Source organism: Salvelinus fontinalis, chromosome 34, assembly GCF_029448725.1.
Source record: "Salvelinus fontinalis isolate EN_2023a chromosome 34, ASM2944872v1, whole genome shotgun sequence".
Taxonomy (NCBI): Eukaryota; Metazoa; Chordata; class Actinopteri; order Salmoniformes; family Salmonidae; genus Salvelinus; species Salvelinus fontinalis.
The window spans coordinates 19431370-19452032 of record NC_074698.1 but is presented as its reverse complement, the minus strand read 5'-3'; the positions used below and the strand labels follow the sequence as shown (position 1 = coordinate 19452032).

At 42.5% G+C, this 20663-nt stretch overlaps 1 protein-coding gene across 3 annotated transcripts; it reads right to left on the bottom strand.

Annotated features, from left to right (window-relative positions):
* Positions 1-1290: 1290 nt before the first annotated feature.
* Positions 1291-16404, bottom strand: LOC129833412 (LIM domain-containing protein 2-like). Of its 3 annotated transcripts, none has more exons than XM_055897996.1 (4): positions 16176-16402; positions 5533-5577; positions 5068-5204; positions 1291-4989 (listed from the first exon to the last, which is right to left on the bottom strand). In XM_055897996.1, exons 1-4 carry the CDS (start codon positions 16176-16178, stop codon positions 4830-4832), a joined length of 345 nt encoding a protein of 114 aa, XP_055753971.1. In that variant the 5' UTR covers positions 16179-16402; the 3' UTR covers positions 1291-4829. The 3 variants fall into 3 exon arrangements, with proteins under 3 accessions (XP_055753971.1, XP_055753969.1, XP_055753972.1); XM_055897994.1 differs by lacking the exon at positions 16176-16402 and adding an exon at positions 5675-5699; XM_055897997.1 differs by lacking the exon at positions 5533-5577 and having other exon boundaries at positions 16176-16404.
* Positions 16405-20663: the final 4259 nt, after the last annotated feature.

The window sequence follows — 20663 nt, the reverse complement described above, 5'->3', positions numbered from 1 at the left end:
AGACTTGCGACCAGCCACACATACATTGATGACGTAGGCTGCATGAAAAGTAAAGGCCTACAAATTTCACTTATGCGTTCTCCATCACATAAGGACTTTTTAGACAGAGCGCTGACAATAAATACCATGAGCAGATACCATTATGAAGACCAAATATCATCCTTAATTAAAAGTATATGGCATTTGACTTCAACTTGACTTAACTCATGAACTTCAGTGACATTTGACACATTACATTCAATATAGGGTCTAACAAATCTGCACCCAGGGCGGTAATATAGTTTGTGTGAGTGTAGATTATTCCATAGAACTATAGGGTCAGCAAGACTTGATGAATGATGCCACAAAAGCCATACTTTATCGTGTTTAATCCATGGTTCAATAGAATAAAACAACATGGCCTATAAAAAGTGAAAGAAACTACAGATGTTCTATTTTAATTTGATCAGTCTGTTCTCTCAGAGAATTTTCCTGCACGGCAGGAAATGCAAACTTGTATGTATTCAAGGTTTAAAAAGGCTTCTAAAGTTTGTAATTTCCACTTTAAAATGTCAGACTTGATTTGCACTAACAAAACATTTACAGATGTAGAATCTAATTTGAGCCTGTTTGCTACAGCAGGAACAGAAAACAGGAAATGTGAATTATAATTAATGGATATTTTTGTAGGGGTTGATACAGATGTAGGATCTTAATTTGATCACCCTGTTGGAGGATACATTTAAAATGTGTAGTGTATTTGAGATTTTAAAAGGATTCTGAAGTTTGTCATTTCCACTATGAAATTTCAGCCTTGATTTTCCCTTATGAAAAATGTAATGTCAAATCAAGGCTGAAATTTCAAAGTGGAAATGACAAACTTCAGAGTCCTTTTAAAATCTCAAATACACTACACATTTTAAATTTACCCTCTGACAGGGTGATCAAATTAAGATCCTATATCTGTATCAACCCCAGAAAAATGTCCACTCGTTATCATCCACTTATTAATAAAAATGTCCTGTTGCTGCAGGATTATTTTCCTGCTGTGAGGGAACTGGTCTAATTAAGATAACACATCTGTACCAGTAGGAGACAATATTGTTGCTCTATTCTGTTTTCTTCAGGCACCTTGAACTAAAACAACTCCTGTTGTCGAGCATCTGAAAGAGTCTATAACAGTATATATGAAACACACTAGCTCCTATACAATTCATAAAAAAGGCCTACCATTTACCCAACAAATGACTAGTATCAAATATGAAATATGCACTGCCTTTACTCATCATGTAATAAAGACAACCACCTCACTTATCAACACCAGCATCTTCATTTATTTTTCCAAAAGCATGTAAAAAAGTAAAATAAACTACTGAAATAAAATGATTGAACAAAATCCATTTGATTGTGTGTATGTGTAGTTGGGACAAATCACATTATTATCATGTTCTTCTACAACACAATTTAATTGGAGTAATAATCCAAAAGAAGAAGAGAGGTGAAAGAAGAGTAAGAGCCAAAACGTCCTTTTGCTTGTAAGGCCACCATCCACAGGTCAAGTTATACAGAATGTTTTTGTTTTTAAATGCATACATTTACATTTTGACAACAGTGACACCTGCATTGAAAAATAAATGTTAAGTCTACATCCAATTTTGCACACAACTACATGACTCGCAGAACACAGTGTCACACAGCTCTCACAGACCTGAACCTCCTGGCACCAGTATGGAAAAGTACCTTTTTTCTTTCCGTTTGTTTCTCTATACAAATAATGTTTATTCACAGGATAACGCCATTGTACCTTGGCACACTCCTCACACATAACAGACGATATGGACACAGTGTTATTTGATATGTTCTTGGTTACAAAGCATTCTGGGTGGTCTCGAGAACCGTTACAAAATTTTCAAAACAAATAGATAACTTTACAACTTGCGGAAATGTAAGGAAAAAATGAAAACCATTCAGGAGAAAGTGGAGGATGAGCGGGTACGTAAACTTCTGGCTGAATGAAGCCACTCATATCCACCACAAGAACTAAGTGGAAAACAAGCAGAAGGATTATTTTCATTCACAGGGGATAGGCTGGAACAGGGAGAAAGGTATGTGCACTCAAACAAAAATTGTTTTGAAAAAGCAATAATGTTAGGCCATGGTTTTTGGCCATTTATTTCTAAGGCTTTACTTATCAAAAAAGTAACATTTTATTTTCTATTCTGCACAGTCTGCTCTAATTAAGCAATGAAACCCGAGGTGTGGTATATGCCCAACATAGCACAAACCCCCAAGGCGCCTTATTGCTATTATAAACTGGTTACCAATATTATTAGATCAGTAAAAAATTAATTATTTGTCATACCCGTGGTATGGGGTCTGATATAACACGGCCTACAGCCAATCTGCATTCAGGGCTCGAACCACTCAGTTTATAATTCACAGTAAACTTTCCATCACAATATACATTGTGTCATTCAAGTGTTGTGGCATTGAATACTTCCCAAATGATGTAATTCAATGGCTTTAGTCTCCTTCTAAAGCAAGAATTAAGAAAATAAAAATCTTATCTAAGTTTGTTGGCTAAAGCAGGTGTCGCTTTAGAACATTCCAACCTAAAAATATCTGTAGCACAACCGTTTCATCCCGAGGCCACTCACACATTTTAAAATATGAGTAAAAGCTATACAGAAGAAATTACTGGGGGCAAACGTGTTTATTGACAATTAATGATATCTCAAGCCTTTACTGGGACTGGCTGAACTGACTCAAGCATTTCCTACCTCTCTTCTCCCACTAGGAGGCGCTACTCTGAGGTTCAGGGCACTGTAGGCCTGGGCTTTACTCACTGCGTAGGAATTCCCCTGAACATGCCCCAGGTCAAACAACATTCCCTGTTAGCGCCCACCCCTCACATAGTACTAGGTCCTGATGTTCAAAATCAGGGATGAAAAAGCAGTGAGACATCCCACTCTCTCATTCTTTCTGGTTACATTATTCAATAAAGTAGACCAGGACCAGCTGCTATCTATCACATTGGTGTCGATGGGAGATCCACCCTGTTCAGCAGACTGAAACTGACCATTTTTTCCCCCCAATGGTAAACAGCCTGAAGTGAATCATCTTCACAAATCCACCACCTCTGCTCAGAATCACGTGATGCAGTCGAGACAAGAAAGCCATGAGGCATTTATAAAAAATAAAAAATATATATTTATGTTCGCAGATGTGATGTCACTGGAGAACCACAATAATATATATATTTTTTACATTCAGTGATTTCACGTGTCCCCGTCAGGACATCCCAGTCATATGTGAATTTCTGCCGCATTCAGAACACGGAACATTCAAGACAACAGGGAACTCAAAAAGAAAAAAGAGGATAGAATATTTTTTTGCAACCGGTCATCCAACTCATAATTCTGCATCAGGAACTCTGGCCTCTTTCTAGAGCTGACTTTCCCCAATTGGCAGATCACAGACATCAGGATTTGACATTGTTCCCCCACCAGAGTTCACAGTTGTCTTGAAAGTCCAGCTTAGTTTTACACACCAACTTAGCCCAATTTAGTACATGAACAGACAGCTCTGCATGGACAGGAAGCCGCAGGGGAAATTAGCGTGACAATTGTGGTTTCCTGTTAGGCTATGTTCCCTGTCAATCTAACATTGACTTGTCTGGTCAACATGCATGGTCATATGTGCACAGTATAGTGCAATATGTTCACTAAGCACAAGCTATGTACAAACACCTATGAGATACTTCTCATTCAGAATAAAGACAAAAGATAACCTCTACGAGTGAGAGCAACTTATCGCATGACAGTCAAACCCAGCAAATAAGAGAGCAAAGAGTGCATTTTAAAACCAGTAAAGTGAGATTAAGAGATAATGAAGCAGATTAGTTGTAAAAAGTCATCCAGAACACAGGAGGGCAGTACAGACGGTATGACGGCTAAGACTCATACAGGACAAACATGCAGAACTGAAACCTAGCAGCCATTCAGATCATAGGAGCAAAAAAACATTTGAACAGTAAGACAGAATTCAACTAACTGTACCCAGAGAGAGAGAAAATGTGTGACAGTTTCACAGTACCGTGTTTGTTTCTCAGATAAGTGAACCCTGACAAACTCACAAATTGGCTACCGCTATGCAGAGGACCGGTCGTTAAAATTGGTGTTAGATTTAATTGACTATATGGAACTAAAAAGAAGTCATAAAATACAAAGTTGCTAATGAACCTAGCTCAGTATGGTTGACCTGAGTATGCTCTACAGCTTAGAGAGAACTCCAGCTTCTCTTACCATATGTTCACCTGAGCATACGGTCCTTGCGCCTGTTGCGTCAAAAGGGTGCAAATTTACCCGAAAAATAAACAAGAAAACAATGATAATGTAGTCCTCAAACAGACAGCAAAAACATACCACTGGTTTGTGAATAAGCAGTTGTCACAATCAACCATTTCAGAAGAGCAAATGTAAAACAAAAATGATACTAAAACCAAATGAAAGTAATAAACACCCCACTAAATAAAATGTTGAGCAACAAGGGCGTGACTGGCCAGTCATAGTGGGTGTGTCTGTCTTCCATGATGTGGAGCGAGCGCACAGGAGCGTTGACTGCACCCCTCATGATATGTTGGTGCTCTTTATGACATGTTGGAGGTGGAGAAGAGGCAGCTTTGGGGATGAGATGGGAAATACCAGCAGGATACTGCTGACCTGCAAAACTACCCAAAATCTAAAACTAACCCCGACCGTTACCAATTCTGAAAATAAAAGTGGGTTTGCAGGTCAGGAGTGTCCGTATAGCCTTTCCCGTGGGAGAAGGGTTGGGACAGACAGGCGTGGCTACGCAGTCTTTGTTATGTTCTCTCCCTCCTTGGAGGTCCAAAGCTCCTTGTGCTGCTTGCGGCCAAAGCCCTCATCATAGTTGCCTTTGCTCTTGAAGAGCTGCTGGAAGTGCGGCTTGCAGTAGAAATCACCCGAAAGGGCAGCAAATGTGCCCAGGCTGCAGGGAGGGAGGGGCAGAATATAAACAAAAGAACAACACAGTCTGATATGGAGTGAGTGAGTGAGAGAGTCTCACCTGAGTTTGGTGTTGCAGTGTTTGCAGCAGAAACAGGCCGAGTGGAATATCAGGTTGTTAGCCACCAATCTCTCCATGGGGTAGACGGTCTTCTCACATGACGAGCACACCTCCCTCGGTGTCTTGAAGCTGAAGGACTACGCACATGAACAAAAACCACACCGTTACTATGGCTTCAAACATGTGTTTCAATGGATAAATGAAGCATCATCTCAACTTGCTCAGTTGTCTATAATCTCTCGAATGGAGTTGCTGTTGAGTGTATGTGAAAACATATACTGGTATATAAACTGGGGTCCCATTATGCATGACGTTTAAATGACATCTGAGTAAAGGTCAGTAGGGTGAGACACATTGGGCCAGACAGACAGGTAATGGAGAAGGATAGTGATTAAAAGATAATGTCCTCCTGGGTTGAAACCGGGACAAAGGGGGGGGGGGGGGTGATAATGGAGGTATAATTACTTTGGAGCGCTGGACAGGTTTATCTTCAGGGGCATTTCTGTTGTCCTGGAATAAAAATGAGTAAACCTCAGTACTTTCCTATTTAGTGTTATTACAACAGAAGTGTGAGCATTCAGGATTTCCCCTGTTATATTGACAATACCGTGTCCATAATATCCTTCTTTCATCTCAGTAGTTTCTCCACTCCCTCCCTCCCTCCCTCCCGGCAGCTCCATCTGTCAGTGTACTGTACTCCCCAGAAGGCAGGTCAGCTACCTTCTGTCTGGACATGTGAATAGGTACACTGAACACACATAGGGTAGCACAACCATTTCAAATATTAACCCCAAGCGTGATGTTACGGACATTCTTAGGATGCTCTCAACTTGCACAAAGCACAGCGGTTTAAGAAAGTAACCAATGCCAGTGTTACACTAAATCACTAAGCTGGAATTCTGATGTACAACTTCGAGTCAATAAAAAAACATTTGTTCACAACCTTACAACAGTTCAGTGTGAGAGCTTGGCCTTAACAGAGAGCACCATTCAGGTCTATTGAACTAAAGGCCTTATGTAATGGAGGCCTGTCTCATGTCTCTACTCGTGGCTCCAAAGCCCTACGCTCTGACACAAACATCCATGGACTTCCTGCTTCAACTTGACTCTACAGAGAGACCCTGAACACTCATTCCTATCCATGACAACTGCATTATACCGTACACAAACAAGTTACTTTCAAAATACACAAACATGAACTCCTAGACCCTACTGTTGGCACTGACTCCCTGTCAAAACCCATGAGGGCAGGATAGGTATCATATTGTCTGCCATATTGCTAACAGATGTTGACCTAGCAGATCATTGTGGAGTGGCTTAGAGTTGGTTTGAAACTAGGTCACAAAAGTCTGAACGTCCACAGGACAGACACGGGTCAAGCAATTGGCCTCAGCTGTCACACCTGGCTCCCAACACGCCTGGTGAAGAACTATACTTCAAAACTATGTGACCGACAGGCTTCAGCAATTTCTCCACATTGACGTCCACGCCCTGAAGCTGGACTAGCAGGTCAATTAGCAGACAGACACACAGATTTAGGAAGACGCACTGAAAAGGCTGTGTACACTTGTGTGCAGGCCAGACTGCTCTCTGGGAACGTCCACTGCAGACATCTAAACCCTGACTGTTATGTAAGGAGATTGGTGGTAGTAGTCAGAGGGGGGGCTCCTCATTTGACAGACAACTGTGCGCCACCACATTCTCGCCACAGCCCTTTCATGAAGCCTGTGCAGCAGAAAGGGACATTTCGGCTACATTCACACATTGAAGGGGAGAGGACACAGAGCACTGATCCACAGGGAAATGGGTTGTTCACTACAAATCCAGCTCCTCATTGGTCTGCTCAAGTAGAACGCGTTGGAACGGCCCGAAAAACTCCATTAAACTGAAATAATGTTGAGCCGTTACAAGCGGTTGAGTGTGAAACCCATCAGCCACTGATTCAATCATGTTGCACTTCACAACTGGCAGCCATCAGGGTCAAAGAAGAGCTCCCCAAAAGCCCTTACACATCACCTAGCATGTGCACAGATACAGTTACCAGAGACTTTGGGAATCCAATTGGTAGTATTAAATTGAAATGATCAAATTAGTCATTTTTGCATTGGCGTAACTGTCGCCCACTCACTACTGAACCCTGATGTGAAAATCATGTCAGATATCTTTAAACTGAATGACTGAGGAAGCTGGGGTGTTGCCTTAGTTTGTGAGAACGGAATGTCTGATGGAGGGACTGCAACTTCCTGTAGATGCAATCGCCATCCTGACCATCTTCCTCCTCACCAAGTCTCCTTCATTCTCATATTTGGGTAGGGTACAGGGTGCACTGCTTGGTTGGCTGCATGGTAAACTCACTTCCTGTTGCGACAAGAGAGCAACCATGAGTAACACTCAACAGGAGCTTCAAATTTCATAATAAATAAACATTGCTTCAAAAGGCAATGGTTTCTGTTTTAGCACAGCATGCAACGTACAGTACCTTACAGAAAAGTTAATCACCAATTCAGGCTGCACAAGTTAAAACTGCAGCCCAGAGTCGCCATAGCCACTAAAATATAATGAAAACAAGAATAGATTCCATGGCAGGCAGGCCTGGAAGGCTTCTACATGGCTGGTGCCATCTGTCTTCTTTTGCCTTATTTGTACATGAAGACACGCCACTGACAGCCGACCAAAAAGTGACGTTGTGGCAGGAAGTAGTGATGACACAGACTTTAAGAGTCCCTGTGGGGAGCCTGCTACAGCTAACTGCCCCCCCACTGGGCTTAGAGCACAGGCTGATTACAGCAGATAACTACCACAGGGAATGATGTGTGCACAGACCAAACCTCTCCTTAAATGGTGAGAAGGACAATATGAACATTGTGGTGTGCCAACCGTACACACAACTAAAGGTGCTCAAAAACAGTAGGCTAGATGCAGGCTGCCCATTAGATTAACACATGGCAATTCAATTACAATTTGGTGTACCCATTTAGATTAGTTTGAAGTTGGATCCACTTGAGAAAGAGAAAAAAGAGCACTTCACCGATTTTGCTAGGTCAGGCTCCCACCTTTAACAACATTAATATTCAGTCTCTTACCTGTCATTTATTCACACTAAGCGGAAGAGAGACACTGCATCTCTGTTTGAGTTTCATGTGAGATTCTTCCATGCAGCCATTTGAAGAGTTAGGCCCTGCTGTGCTACACCCACAGTCAGATCAGGTTGAGACTCTCCCTCTCTGATGAGGAGCTCCTAATCTCATTACAATGACAAATCCCATTGCCTGTTCCCCTGGAGCTCAGACCCCCCCAACAATGGCAGGGGGTCTGGGGGTGTGTTCAGGCCCAGGGAAAACCCACTGGGGCTAGCTCTTCCCTAATAAAAGTATTGGGGGAAGGGTTGGGAGCATCAAGTGCGTGCTTGCATGGGTAAGCATCGTCTATGAATTCCATTTACAACTTTGAAACGGTCAGCGTTAGAAAGCATAAGCCAGACCTCTGTCCAATATTTGCGTATGTTTATACAGAGATAACTAGCCTAAATCTGCCCCTTTTAGAAAGGTTACAGCTCCAGTCAGGAATATTAACAGTCATGGGACATCAATGTTTCCATCTAGAGTAGAAAGGCTAAGGGACTTGGTGCTGGTAAGTTTCCTTAACTTTTCACCCCAGGCTGTGTGACACACACGGAGCGAGAGATCACCCAGTGTTCTTACGGTAACGTACACATAGTAGTGAAACTGGCCCTAGATGTTGAAATTAGTCAGTGGCCAATAATTTCAGTTAGTCTCTCAGCGCATCTTATTTTTTAGAAGGCTGACCTGCACCCCTTGATGAGACCGAGGGATGGAAAACAAACAGTAAAAATGCACTACGACTACACCAGCTTGTTAAAGGGCCACCCATTATGAATGTTATATTCAGATTGGGTGAACGGCGCCAAGAAAAAAAATGTCAGATGTTATACATCCCCCAACCAGTTGTTTTTTTTGTTCGCTTGTTAGCTTTCTCTTCTTTTTTTTTTTTTACTTAAAAATATATATATATTTTGTACATAATTTTCCCACTAGTCTCTTACGACCGAAAAGAACTGGACATCAGGACCGCGATTACTCAGCATGGACAGGGAGAATCCTTCTTTTCCTTTAACGAGTCTGACAAGCCCGACACGAACAATATACTGCTTTCTCGGGAACAGGCCCAGATCCCCGTGATTTGCGGCCAAAGGGCGGACTGCCTTCTGAGAATTTGTAGGCGATCGAATAAACCCCCACTTTCCTACATTCTGCTAGCAAACATGCAATCTTTGGAGAATAAAATTGATGAGTTACGCTGAAGATTAAACTACCAACGGGACATTAACTGTAACATCTTATACTTCACGGAGTAGTGGCTAAACGACAACACCATCAACATACAGCTGGCTGGTTATACGCTGTACCGGCAGGATAGAACAGCGGCGTCTGGTAAGACAAGGGGCGGCGGACTATGTATTTTTGTAAATAACAGCTGGTGCATGATATCTAAGGAAGTCTCGAGCTATTGCGTGCCTGAGGTAGAGTATCTCATGATAAGCTGTAGACCACACTATCTACCTAGAGAGTTTATCTGTATTTTTCGTGGCTGTTTACATACCACCACAGTCAGAGGCTGGCACTAAGACAGCATTGAATGAGCTGTATTCCGTCAAAAATGAACAAGAAAAACGCTCACCCAGAGGCGGCGCTCCTAGTAGCCGGGGACTTTAATGCAGGGAAACTTAAATCCGTCTTACCAAATTTCTATCAGCATGTATTTAACAACCAGAGGGAAAAAAAATCAGAAAGCAGGAAGCACCAGTGACGAGATCAATAAAAAAGTGGTCAGATGAAGCAGATGCTAAGCTACAGAACTGTTTTGCTAGCACAGACTGGAATATGTTCCGGGATTCCTCCAATGGCATTGAGGAGTACACTACATAAGTCAATGGCTTCATCAATAAGTACATCAATGACGTCGTCCCCACAGTGACCGTACGTACATACCCCAATCTGAAGCCATGGATTACAGGCAACATCCGCACTGAGCTAAAGCTGCCACTTTCAAGGAGTGGGACTCTAACCCAGGAAGCTTATATGAAATCCTGCTATGCCCTCCGACGAACAATCAAACAGGCAAAGCGTCAAAACAGGACTAAGATTGAATCGTAGTACACCGGCTCTGACACTCGTCAGATGTGGCAGGGCTTTCAAATCATTACAGACTACAAAGGGAAGCACAGTCGAGAGCTGCCCAGTGACACGAGCTAAACTACTTTATGCTCGCTGCGAGGCAAATGGCACTGAAACATGCATGAGAGCACCAGCTGTTCTGGATGACTGTGTGATCATGCTCTCCGTAGCTGATGTGAGTAAGACCTTTAAACAGGTCAACATTCACAAGGCCAGACAGATTACCAGGATGTGTACTGTGAGCATGCGCTGACCAACTGGCAAGTGTCTTCACCAACATTTTCAACCTCTCCCTGTCCGAGTCTGTAATACCAACATGTTTTAAGCAGGCCACCATAGTGCCTGTGCCCAAGAACACCAAGGTAACTTGCTGAAATGACTACCGACCCGTAGCACTCACGTCTGTAGCCATGAAGTGCTTTGAAAGGCTGGTCATGGATCACAACACCATTATCCCAGAAACCCTAGACCCACACCAATTTGCATACTGGTCCAACAGATGGCGAAATCTTTATTGCACTCCACACTGCCCTTTCCCACCTGGACAAAAGGAAAACCTATGTGAGAATGCTATTCATTGACTACAGCTCAGCATTCAATACCATAGTGCCCTCAAAGCTCATCAATAAGCTAAGGACCCTGGGACCAAACAACTTCCTTTTGCTTCTGGACCCTGGACTTCCTAACGGGCCGCCCCCAGGTAATAAGGGTAGGTAACAACACATCCGCCAAGCTGATACTCAACACAGGGGCCCCTCAGGGGTGCGTGCTCAGTCCCCTTCTGTACTCCCTGTTCACTCATGACTGCGTGGTCAGGCACGACTCCAACACCACCATTAAATTTGCCGATGACCCAACAATGGTAGGCCTGATCACTGACAACGACGAGACAGCCTATAGGGAGAAGGTCAGAGACCTGGCCGTATGGTGCCAAGACAACAACCTCTCCCTCAACGTGATCAAGACAAAGGAGATGATTGTGGACTACAGGAAAAGGAGAACCGAGCACACCCCCCGTTCTCATCAACTGGGCTGCAGTTTAGCAGATAGAGAGCTTCAAGTTCCTTGGTGTCCACATCACCAACAAACTAACATGGTCCAAGCACACCAAGACAGTCGTGCCCTCTTCACAACAAAACCTATTCCCCCTCAGAAGACTGAAAAGATTTGGCACGGGTCGTCAAAAGGTTCTACAGTTACACCATCGAGAGCATCCTGACTGGTTGCATCACTGCCTGGTATGGCAACTGCTCGGTCTATGACTGCAAGGCACTACAGAGGGTAGTGTGTATGGCCCAGTACATCCCCGGGGCGAAGCTTCCTGCCATTCAGGACCTCTATACCAGGCGGTGTCATTGTCAGAGTGTCAGAGGAAGGCCCTAAAAATGGTCAAAGAGTCCAGCCACCCGTGTCATAGAATGTTCTCTCTGCTACTGCACAGCATGCGGTACCGGAGTGCCAGGTCTAGGTCCAAGAGGCTTCTAAACAGCTTCTACCCCCAAGCCATAAGACTAAGAACACTTAATCAAATGGCTACGCAGACTACTTGCATTGCCCCCCCTCTTTTACACCGCTGCTACTCTCTGTTATCTTCTATGCATAGTCACTTTACTAGCTCTACCAACATGTACATATTACCTCAACTAACCGGTAACTCCCCTGTATATAGTCTCGCTATTGTTATTTTACTGCTGCTCTTTAATTACTTGTTAGTTTTATTTCTTATCTGTATTTAATTTGTTTAGTTTAAACCGCACTGTTGGTTAGGGGCTCGTAAGTAAGCCTTTCACTGTAAGGTCTCACTTGTTGTATTCGGCGCGTGTGACAAATACAATTAGATATTTGTGATCCGAGTGATGTTCTATCGATTCCCTGGGTCATTTCATGTTTTCATATGCATCCAAGTTGATGGCGTTCAAGCAGGGAGAAATCCGTCTGGTATGACGTAGCAGTGATAAAGTCTCTCTCACTACACTGGAAATGAATAGGAATACGACCTTTAGAATACGAAAACATCTATCATACATGTCAGATTACAAAATTCAGGAGGATGTCTTCTCTCAAATGAGCCATTCGTGCCAATTCATTTTTTTTTAGTGGAGCCAAAAAGACTCCCGGTCACTCCATGAAGGAGCGCTCCTTGTCCCGGAATCGGACACGTGGTCCATTGACGTCGCATGGACAACTTTTGCACTGTATATCTACTTTTGTGAATGTCAGTCTCCACTCTGAGGCACATCGATCTGCAGGTTGAACATGGTGAGATTGTAAACTCCTAAATTGATAGTGCAGTAAGTTAAGGCGATTTCCCAGCTAACTAGCTAGAGATGGATGGTACTGGAGTGAGAAGGGAAAGTCAGCGGACGTTTCTGGTCACAGGTGGAACAAGGCCACCATGTCCAATGAACAAGCCTCAGCTAACAAATAAGTGAAGCAGTATTCGAGGCTGGAAAAAACACTAAATTAGCAAGTTTCTTTCCGAACTCTGTCAGTTGAAAAGTCTTTCTTCACTTGCACACGTCAGGGGAGGCCATTTCCTGTGAGGCTGCGGTGAGAGAGGTTGTCCTTATACGACTAGTGACAGAGAGCCTCAAAGCCATAATCACGGATGTGAAACCTGTCTAGGGAGGTAACAGCTGAGACTGAAAAACAGGGGTCACGATTGTCTAAGGAAAACCTCTGAATAACATCTACTCAGCTTTCACACATTCCCACTGGCATAACCAAACATTTTACGGACATCCCGTCTCAAAAAGGTGAACGAGAAATGTTTAATCTGAGATTTGAACCCACAACCTTTGTCTCAAAGTCAGCTTTTAAAAATATTGTGCTCTATTGACTTTAGCATGTAGGGACCCAGCGAGAAGCCGCTGATCATGCATTTAATAAAGTCACTCAAAAAATAGCCCTCAGCGTCAAACCTCAGACCTGATACAACGTATCACACAGAGAAGAGAAAGTTGTGCAACCAAAGCCTGTGGAGAGACAGGAATTCAGGAAGACGGGTCCCATCGCGTTGACCAAAACACATGCAAATCTGAAGTCTGCCATTTCATTGGAATTTCACAAAACATGGGAGATTTTACAAATAAAGCACAAGATACCTTCTGCCCCCTTTGCCTGTTGTGTCAGGCTGTGTGACAGCAGAGGCAGGAGACAAAAGCGTGAACTTTCAAGCCTATGCATCCCAAGATATGAAAAGTGGGTGTGTGTGATGCAGTAGGCATTCCTCAGTAAACCAGGTTGCCCACAGTATATACTGCACATGTAGACACTTTGCTGCTGTCATTCTCACGTGAGGCGAGGTTGCTGTGGAAATTTCTGATTTTTTTACTGGGCAGTGTGTACAGTTTGTCCTTGGGTCCTCCCAATGTGACTGCAATTGCTTGGTACTAGGTTGTAAGAACAGCCAATAGGAAGGTTATCTAACCGATGGAAACGTATAAACGTCTTGTTGAGTTTGCATCTAAAAAAAAAAATGTTATTCACAACAAGCAACGATACAATAGAGCAGGTTTAAACACATTGAACCGTTTGTGCCATTTAGGAAGTTTGTTTTCAAGAGGCTTCCATGTCACAATAATAAAGACAGGAGCGGAAAAGTTTGGGGCGGAAACGGTTGGGATAAATCCCATAATGCTGTGTGAATGAAGTCTTACATCCCTCCAGGGCATTAAAAACAATGATTGGATTATTTCAGACATGTTTATTTCCCCGACTATGGTTCATTGCTAGTTAACTATATTTGGGACTACTACCCAAGTGCGCTAATGACTGAATCAAATGTTTCAAAAAACATTAATTTTAAAAACGCAATCTACAAGGGAATGGCATTTGTCATTAGGCCATGTCTTAGTTTATCTAATGTCAGGCTATTGTTCAATGATACCCCGACTCAAAGACTGAGGTATCAAAAACTATGAATAATTTTAAAAGCGCCCTTAGGCTAGCTAAAATGGCCATAACCAACTGGGAAGCTTTGGCTACCTACCTTTACTCATTCATAGTCCTCTTCTATCTAGCACACAACTGCTGGATGCATCTCCCACTCACACCCTCCATTGATCTGCACCTAAAACACCTGACCGTTCTCTTTTTGCACTCTTTGTCCAATGACTGTAGTTAGGTACTGTCAGCTACACCATCCCAACAGACCGTCTCTGTGACGTCTGTAAAAAAAAATCTGACACCATGAGGACCCGCCCGCTATGGAGGAAAGCTCAATGAAGTGCATTTGGAGCTGTTCACTCAAAAGAAAGTGTAAACATTTCCCATAGTTGTGTAAAGGAAGCACTATATGGTTACTTAAATTGGACCTGCATGTAATGTAATTAACATATTTTACATTGTGACCAAAGCCTCCCCTCCGCTCTGACAGACAGAGACCGTATGTGCCTTTTGACGAATCATTGGGCAATGGTGCATATGGCTGTACAATGGAAATATTTCAAGCAAACTGCAGGTGCAATTCTCAATGCAGCCTAGGTGTCAATACAAGTAGACAGTCTTGGCACGTTCAACGTAGACAGTGAAACCAGCTTCTCTCCGCGCAGTAGTCAATCACTCAGAACAAACGGCGTCTCACCACAGAAGCTTGCCCCACAAATCCGCCAGCATTGACGTAAATCTGTCTTCAAACCATGTGTCAATCCTCCGCAAACACTGGGCCAAAATTACAGACAGCACATCTACAGATCCCCAGTCTGTACCCACAAAGTGGCGGTAAACGAAAATGATCACATGCCAAGGCAGTAATTACGGAGATCGGCGTCTTGATTTGATAGAGAGCTGGTCTGGCAAGACCGCAGATAGCGCTGTAAATGTGTTCTCCAAGGTCTCAACTTGGAGAACATTATGCGTGAATGGACGAGAAGACCATTTGAAACAGGTACTTTACCCACTCTGCTAGCGCTGGGCCATGCTACTACTGTCATGAGCTCGCAGGGAGCCAGATAATTCACAGGGGTGTTACAATAAATCAATACATTATATAATTGATGCATTTCTAGGCTAATACCGTTCACCATGACACAGCGTTGGCTTGCAATGATGCGGTCGGCTCATTGCTTTCCAGTTCTAACAACCGCCTTGCGCCTACCACACCAGAATCCCTTCCAGAGCCTTTTATGTAACAGGGAGAGACGCCAGGTTCTGTGCACCGAATAATGGCTGGCATGATTAGGTAATAACAGTACGTAGACATTAAGATTGTCATCAGCCAGCCAGAGAGCGCTTCTGAAGCCAAACTGGGTGATGTATATGTATATGATTGGCAGGCGTAAACTTAATAAATGGTCAAAGTAAAAACATGTATACTATGCACAGCCACAATCTATTGAGAAAACCAACAAAGTCGATCGACAGTGCACATTTCCTTCTGATTCTACATCAGAATGATCGAACTAAAGTTAAACAAGTGCACTTTAACCTAAAACACAGACAATAGGACTGTTTAAAGCTTCACTTGAGGCAAAACATAAAACAAAGCCTCAACCAGTGAGAATAGTGTTCCGCTATTGCGCTAGCTCGCAAGCTAACGTAACCAGTAAATATGTATCGTTCGAGATGAGCTCATTTTGAGTGAAATGCTGGGTAGCTGCACAATGCCGTACATAATGCCGGATTGATTAATTAGCGTGCAACAAAAAAAATAGAGATGGCAAGTTGGCACAGTGCAATAAAATAACTTTACATTGCACGTTTTTGCCCAATTTAAAAACAGAACAGCAGGGTAAACATGAGTCATTCCACCAAAAAACGGAATGGGTGGCTAGCAACCTTGGTAGCTAGCGAGTTAGCATCGAGTGGACATCACCTCATCACAAAAGGAGAGGGGGGGGGAAGAGAGGGTATGCTGTCGCTAGCTAGCCATCTCTGTACAATAAACGCGATAAATAGGCGAGAAGCACTTACCATCTGTGTACTTTTGTCAACGTTTAAATAGAAAGACAATTTGGTGATCAATAGGCTGTGATCGATTGCTTTCTCATTCGTTTCACCGATTTCTGCTGTCAGGATTCTTCCTACAGACCCGGCGAGTTACCTCAGCTTGGCTCCCCTGCTCTTGTTCTTCAAGAGTCGTTTTTTTTTGTTCTTTATATTAGCAGGATGTTGCACGCTATTGGTTCCAGTATTGGTTCCCCCCCTCCACCCGGCTCTCTCCCCTTCACCCCACCCCGCTCTCTTACCCCACCTCCCTCTACTGTAACGGTAATTCTTAAGAAAAAGGGATTCAAAAAAAGATTAACAGTGTAAATCAGTTTTAGGTTTAAATATTTAAAAAATAATAATAAATACATGAATATCCATACATCACAACTAATTGTCATCCCTTTTGCTGACAGGGTTAAAAAAAACACCTTTCGACTCTGTAAAAAAAATATTAACAAATCAATACAAGTAGTACATGAGGGAAACACCTTTCGACTCTCATCTACACATAGTCTGACTGCACTGCCACTAATGTTTTGTGTGCTGCAGATGACAAAGAACCCAAAGTGCACTGTACATGTAACAAGTCTCAGCACATTTCTGTCCAAAGTCCAGGGACTGAGGTTTATGTCTGGGTTGGTAGGTATGAACCACTCTTTGGCCTGTGGCCCAGCATAGAACAAGTTCCACATTTAAGAGGCTGAGAAATCCTGCCAAATTAAAATAATTTGTAACAGCTCGAAGAATAGTACCCTCAACCCTTAATTCCTGCTCAGTTTAACTAACATTCACAGCATGTATGTTATGCCCAGTCTTGCCAACAGTTGGCTTTGTGATGGAAACCTGTGTTTAAATATAACATGCATGCAAAAGTTGAGCATGATAATAGTAGTGCTTAAAATACCATGAAAGCAATTGGTTGTGTATGGTAATAAAAAAAAGAGTTAAGTGTGAAATGGTTTTGTTGTTTTCTGCTGACGTCTTCATTAACTGTTAGGTCCATGTAAGTGCATTTTGTGTGGAGTCAAGGGTGACCCAGAGTCCAGTTATTGAAAACAGATGTTGAGAGGCCTTCATCACACTAGAAGTAGAAGGGTGTGTGGGTCTAAGTGGGGGATGGTGTATAGGCTATTCTGTACTGAGAGAAAAGGGTTGGGGTTGTTACTCTTGAGACTGGAAAACACCTACCATCTAGTGGGAGGTTATTGTGATTGCATTATGGTTGTTGTTGTTGGTGGTGTGGGATCATTTACCATGTTTTATACCAGAGACCAGTGGCCTGTACACACATTACTTTCAGTATCAGACATACTGTACGCTAACTGTTTTTGAGGCGACTCAAGTCTGAAGACCCTGCAGGTCTATGGCAATGCCTGCAATAGTATTGCACGTAACACATTGATGTTGGCTCGATGAGTATCAGATAGATTGTATGTAAGGCTTCAGATCAGAAGTGTTGTGTGTGGCTGCATTAATAAAGAGTTACTGGTACGATAAAAAGAAAAACTGGTACTTTACGCATAAGGTCTTTGTAAACAAACATGAATGTCACTTAGTAAAAGCAGAAGCTGCCCGTGTCCACCACCTTTTTCCTGTCATCCATCCAGCTTGTTTTTCACCCTGTATTTGAATACTGAGTATTGGTATTAGTGCACCATTGACTATAACTTACATACAATCTTCAGAAAGCACAGCAGTGGGGTGTTTAGTTACTTCAGTGAGGAGTCTGTCACCAAGGGTTTTGCTGGAGCCATCCAGTGCAGTGAATGACTCACTACATAATCTGGTAGAATTTGCAATCAGAAGAGCCACGGCTCTTACCTCTGTCTCCCTGCACCACACTGATGAGTCCACCAGAATATCTTTGGCCAACTTCTCAATCTCACGGAGCTGAACAAAAGAGCTGAAAGGACAAGAGTGACATTTAGGTTCATAGGATGGGGTTGTCTTTTCTAAATGCAAAATAAAAGGAAGGGTGGGAGGTAAAGCCATGGGTAGCTCTGCAAAGCTTATCGACATGGGCACTAAATTAAATCCACTTGAACAAAAGGGTTTAGTTGCTACAATGCTATTCGATTAGCAACCGAGTAAAGTGCAAAGTATGCACAGCAATAGGTTAAATCAGGGGTTCTTAAACTTTTTGGGGCCATGGACCCCTTATATTAGCAAATTCATCAGGGATCCCCACAATCTGAACACAACTCTAGTGAGATGGCAACAGCATACAAGGAGTTTTACTATGACTTCGGGCAGTGAATGGCCAGACAACGCACGTCTCAGGCACATGGAAGGAAGATTTGAAAGGCCCATCTCTTGGCATCGGAGAGAACATTTAGCAGTTTAAGCTGATTTCCTGAAATTCTACAGATTGTCATGTGGCAAAGAGATTTTGTTGTTGTTGCAGTTTTAAAGCTAATATCCTGCAAGAGAGAAAACTTAGCAGTTTTAAAGCTAAAATTACAGTGCATTCATGTAAAAAAAAAAAAAATGGGAGGAGGGGGAATACAAGTATTGAGTTGAAAAATGTATAATTGGTGGAAAACTGTGGATACCAATATTCCTGTGAGCCTCCCAGGCCCATGTTGCCCAGGGTTAAGAACATACATTGTAAATTAATAATATATACATTGTATTACACCCTCTAAATTTATTCAGTGGATCCCTTGGCCAAATTTAGTTTAATCTGTTAGTAATATTCATAAAAAAATTAAGTACATTTTTGATATACACTGAACAAAACTATAAACACAACATGCAACAATTTCAAATATTTTACTGAGTTACAGTTCATATAAGGATATCAGATAATAGAAATACATTAATTAGGCCCTAATCTATGGATTTCACATAACTGGAAATCCATAGATTGTCCGTAGTTTATGCCTGCCCATACCATAACCACACCACCACTATGGGACACTCTGTTCACAACGCTGACATCAGCAAACCTCTCACCCACACAACGCCAAACACACTGTCTAGCAACTGCCCGGTACAGTTGAAACCGTGATTCATCCTTGAAGAGCACACTTCTTTGACGAAAAGATTATTATCATTAGACTCCTCTTTAAATCTGAGTATTTCTCCAAAGCTCAGTTGTCCTGAGTCTGCACAACACTCCCAGGACCTATGATCAAGAGAGACACTCAAGTTTTTTAATACTATATCTCTTGACACATTGATGAAAATAGTCTTGGCCTCTAAACCTTAAAGCTGCATACTGGACCCTATTCCAACTAAACTACTGAAAGAGCTGCTTCCTTTGCTTGGCCCTCCTATGTTGAATATAATAAGCGGCTCCCTATCCACCGGATATGTACCAAACTCACTAAAAGTGGCCGTAATAAAGCCTCTCCTGAAAAAGCCAAACCTTGACCCAGAAAATATAAAAAAACGATTGGCCTTATCGAATCTCCCATTCCTCTCAAACAGTTTAGAAAAAGCTGTTGCGCAGCAACTCACTGCCTTCCTGAAGACAAACAATGTATATGAAACACTTCAGTCTGGTTTTAGACCCCATCATAGCACTGAGACTGCACTCGTGAAGGTGGTAAATTACATTTAATGGCGTCAGACCAAGGCTCTGCATCTGTCCTCGTGCTCCTAGACCTTAGTGCTGCTTTTGATACCATCGATCACCACATTCTTTTGGAGAGATTGGAAACCCAAATTGGTCTACACGGACAAGTTCTGGTTTAGATCTTTTCTGTCGGAAAGATATCAGTTTGTCTCTGTGGATGGTTTGTCTTCTGACAAATCAACTGTACATTTCGGTGTTCCTCAAGGTTACGTTTTAGGTCCACTATTATTTTATCTCTTGGTGATGTCATTTGGAAACAATGTTAACTTTCACTGCTTTGCGGACAACACACAGCCGTACACTTCGATGAAACATGGTGAAGCCCAAAAATTACCCACCCTGGAAGCTGTGTTTCAGACATAAGTGGACGGCGACAAATGTTTTACTTTTAAACTCGGACAAAACAGAGATGCTAGTTCTCGGTCCCAAGAAACAAAGAGATCTTCTGTTGGATCTGACGATTAATCTTGATAGTTGTACAGTCATCTCAAATAAAACTGAAGGACCTCGGCGTCACTCTGGACCCTGATCTCTCTTTTGACAACAAGAATATTTCAAGGACAGCTTTTATCCATCTTCGATACATTGCAAAAATCAGAAACCTTCTGTCCAAAAATTATGCAGAAAAATGTATCCATGCTTTTGTCACTTCTAGATTAGACTACTGCAATGCTCTACTTTCCGGCTACCCGGATAAAGCACTAAATAAACTTCAGTTATAGAACCAAAAAATGTGATCATATTACTTCAGTGCTAGCCTCTCTACACTGGCTTCCTGTTAAGGCTAGGGCTGATTTCAAGGTTTTACTGCTAACCTACAAAGCATTACATGGGCTTGCTCCTACCTACCTTTACGATTTGGTCCTGCCGCACATACCTACACGTACGCT

Coding starts and splice junctions, on each gene's coding strand:
- LOC129833412 (XM_055897994.1), bottom strand. Junction 5,205..5,532: donor AACCTGTCCAGCGCTCCAAA/GTAATTATACCT, acceptor TCATGTGCGTAG/TCCTTCAGCTTCAAGACACC. Junction 4,990..5,067: donor CACTGCAACACCAAACTCAG/GTGAGACTCTCT, acceptor CCCTCCCTGCAG/CCTGGGCACATTTGCTGCCC.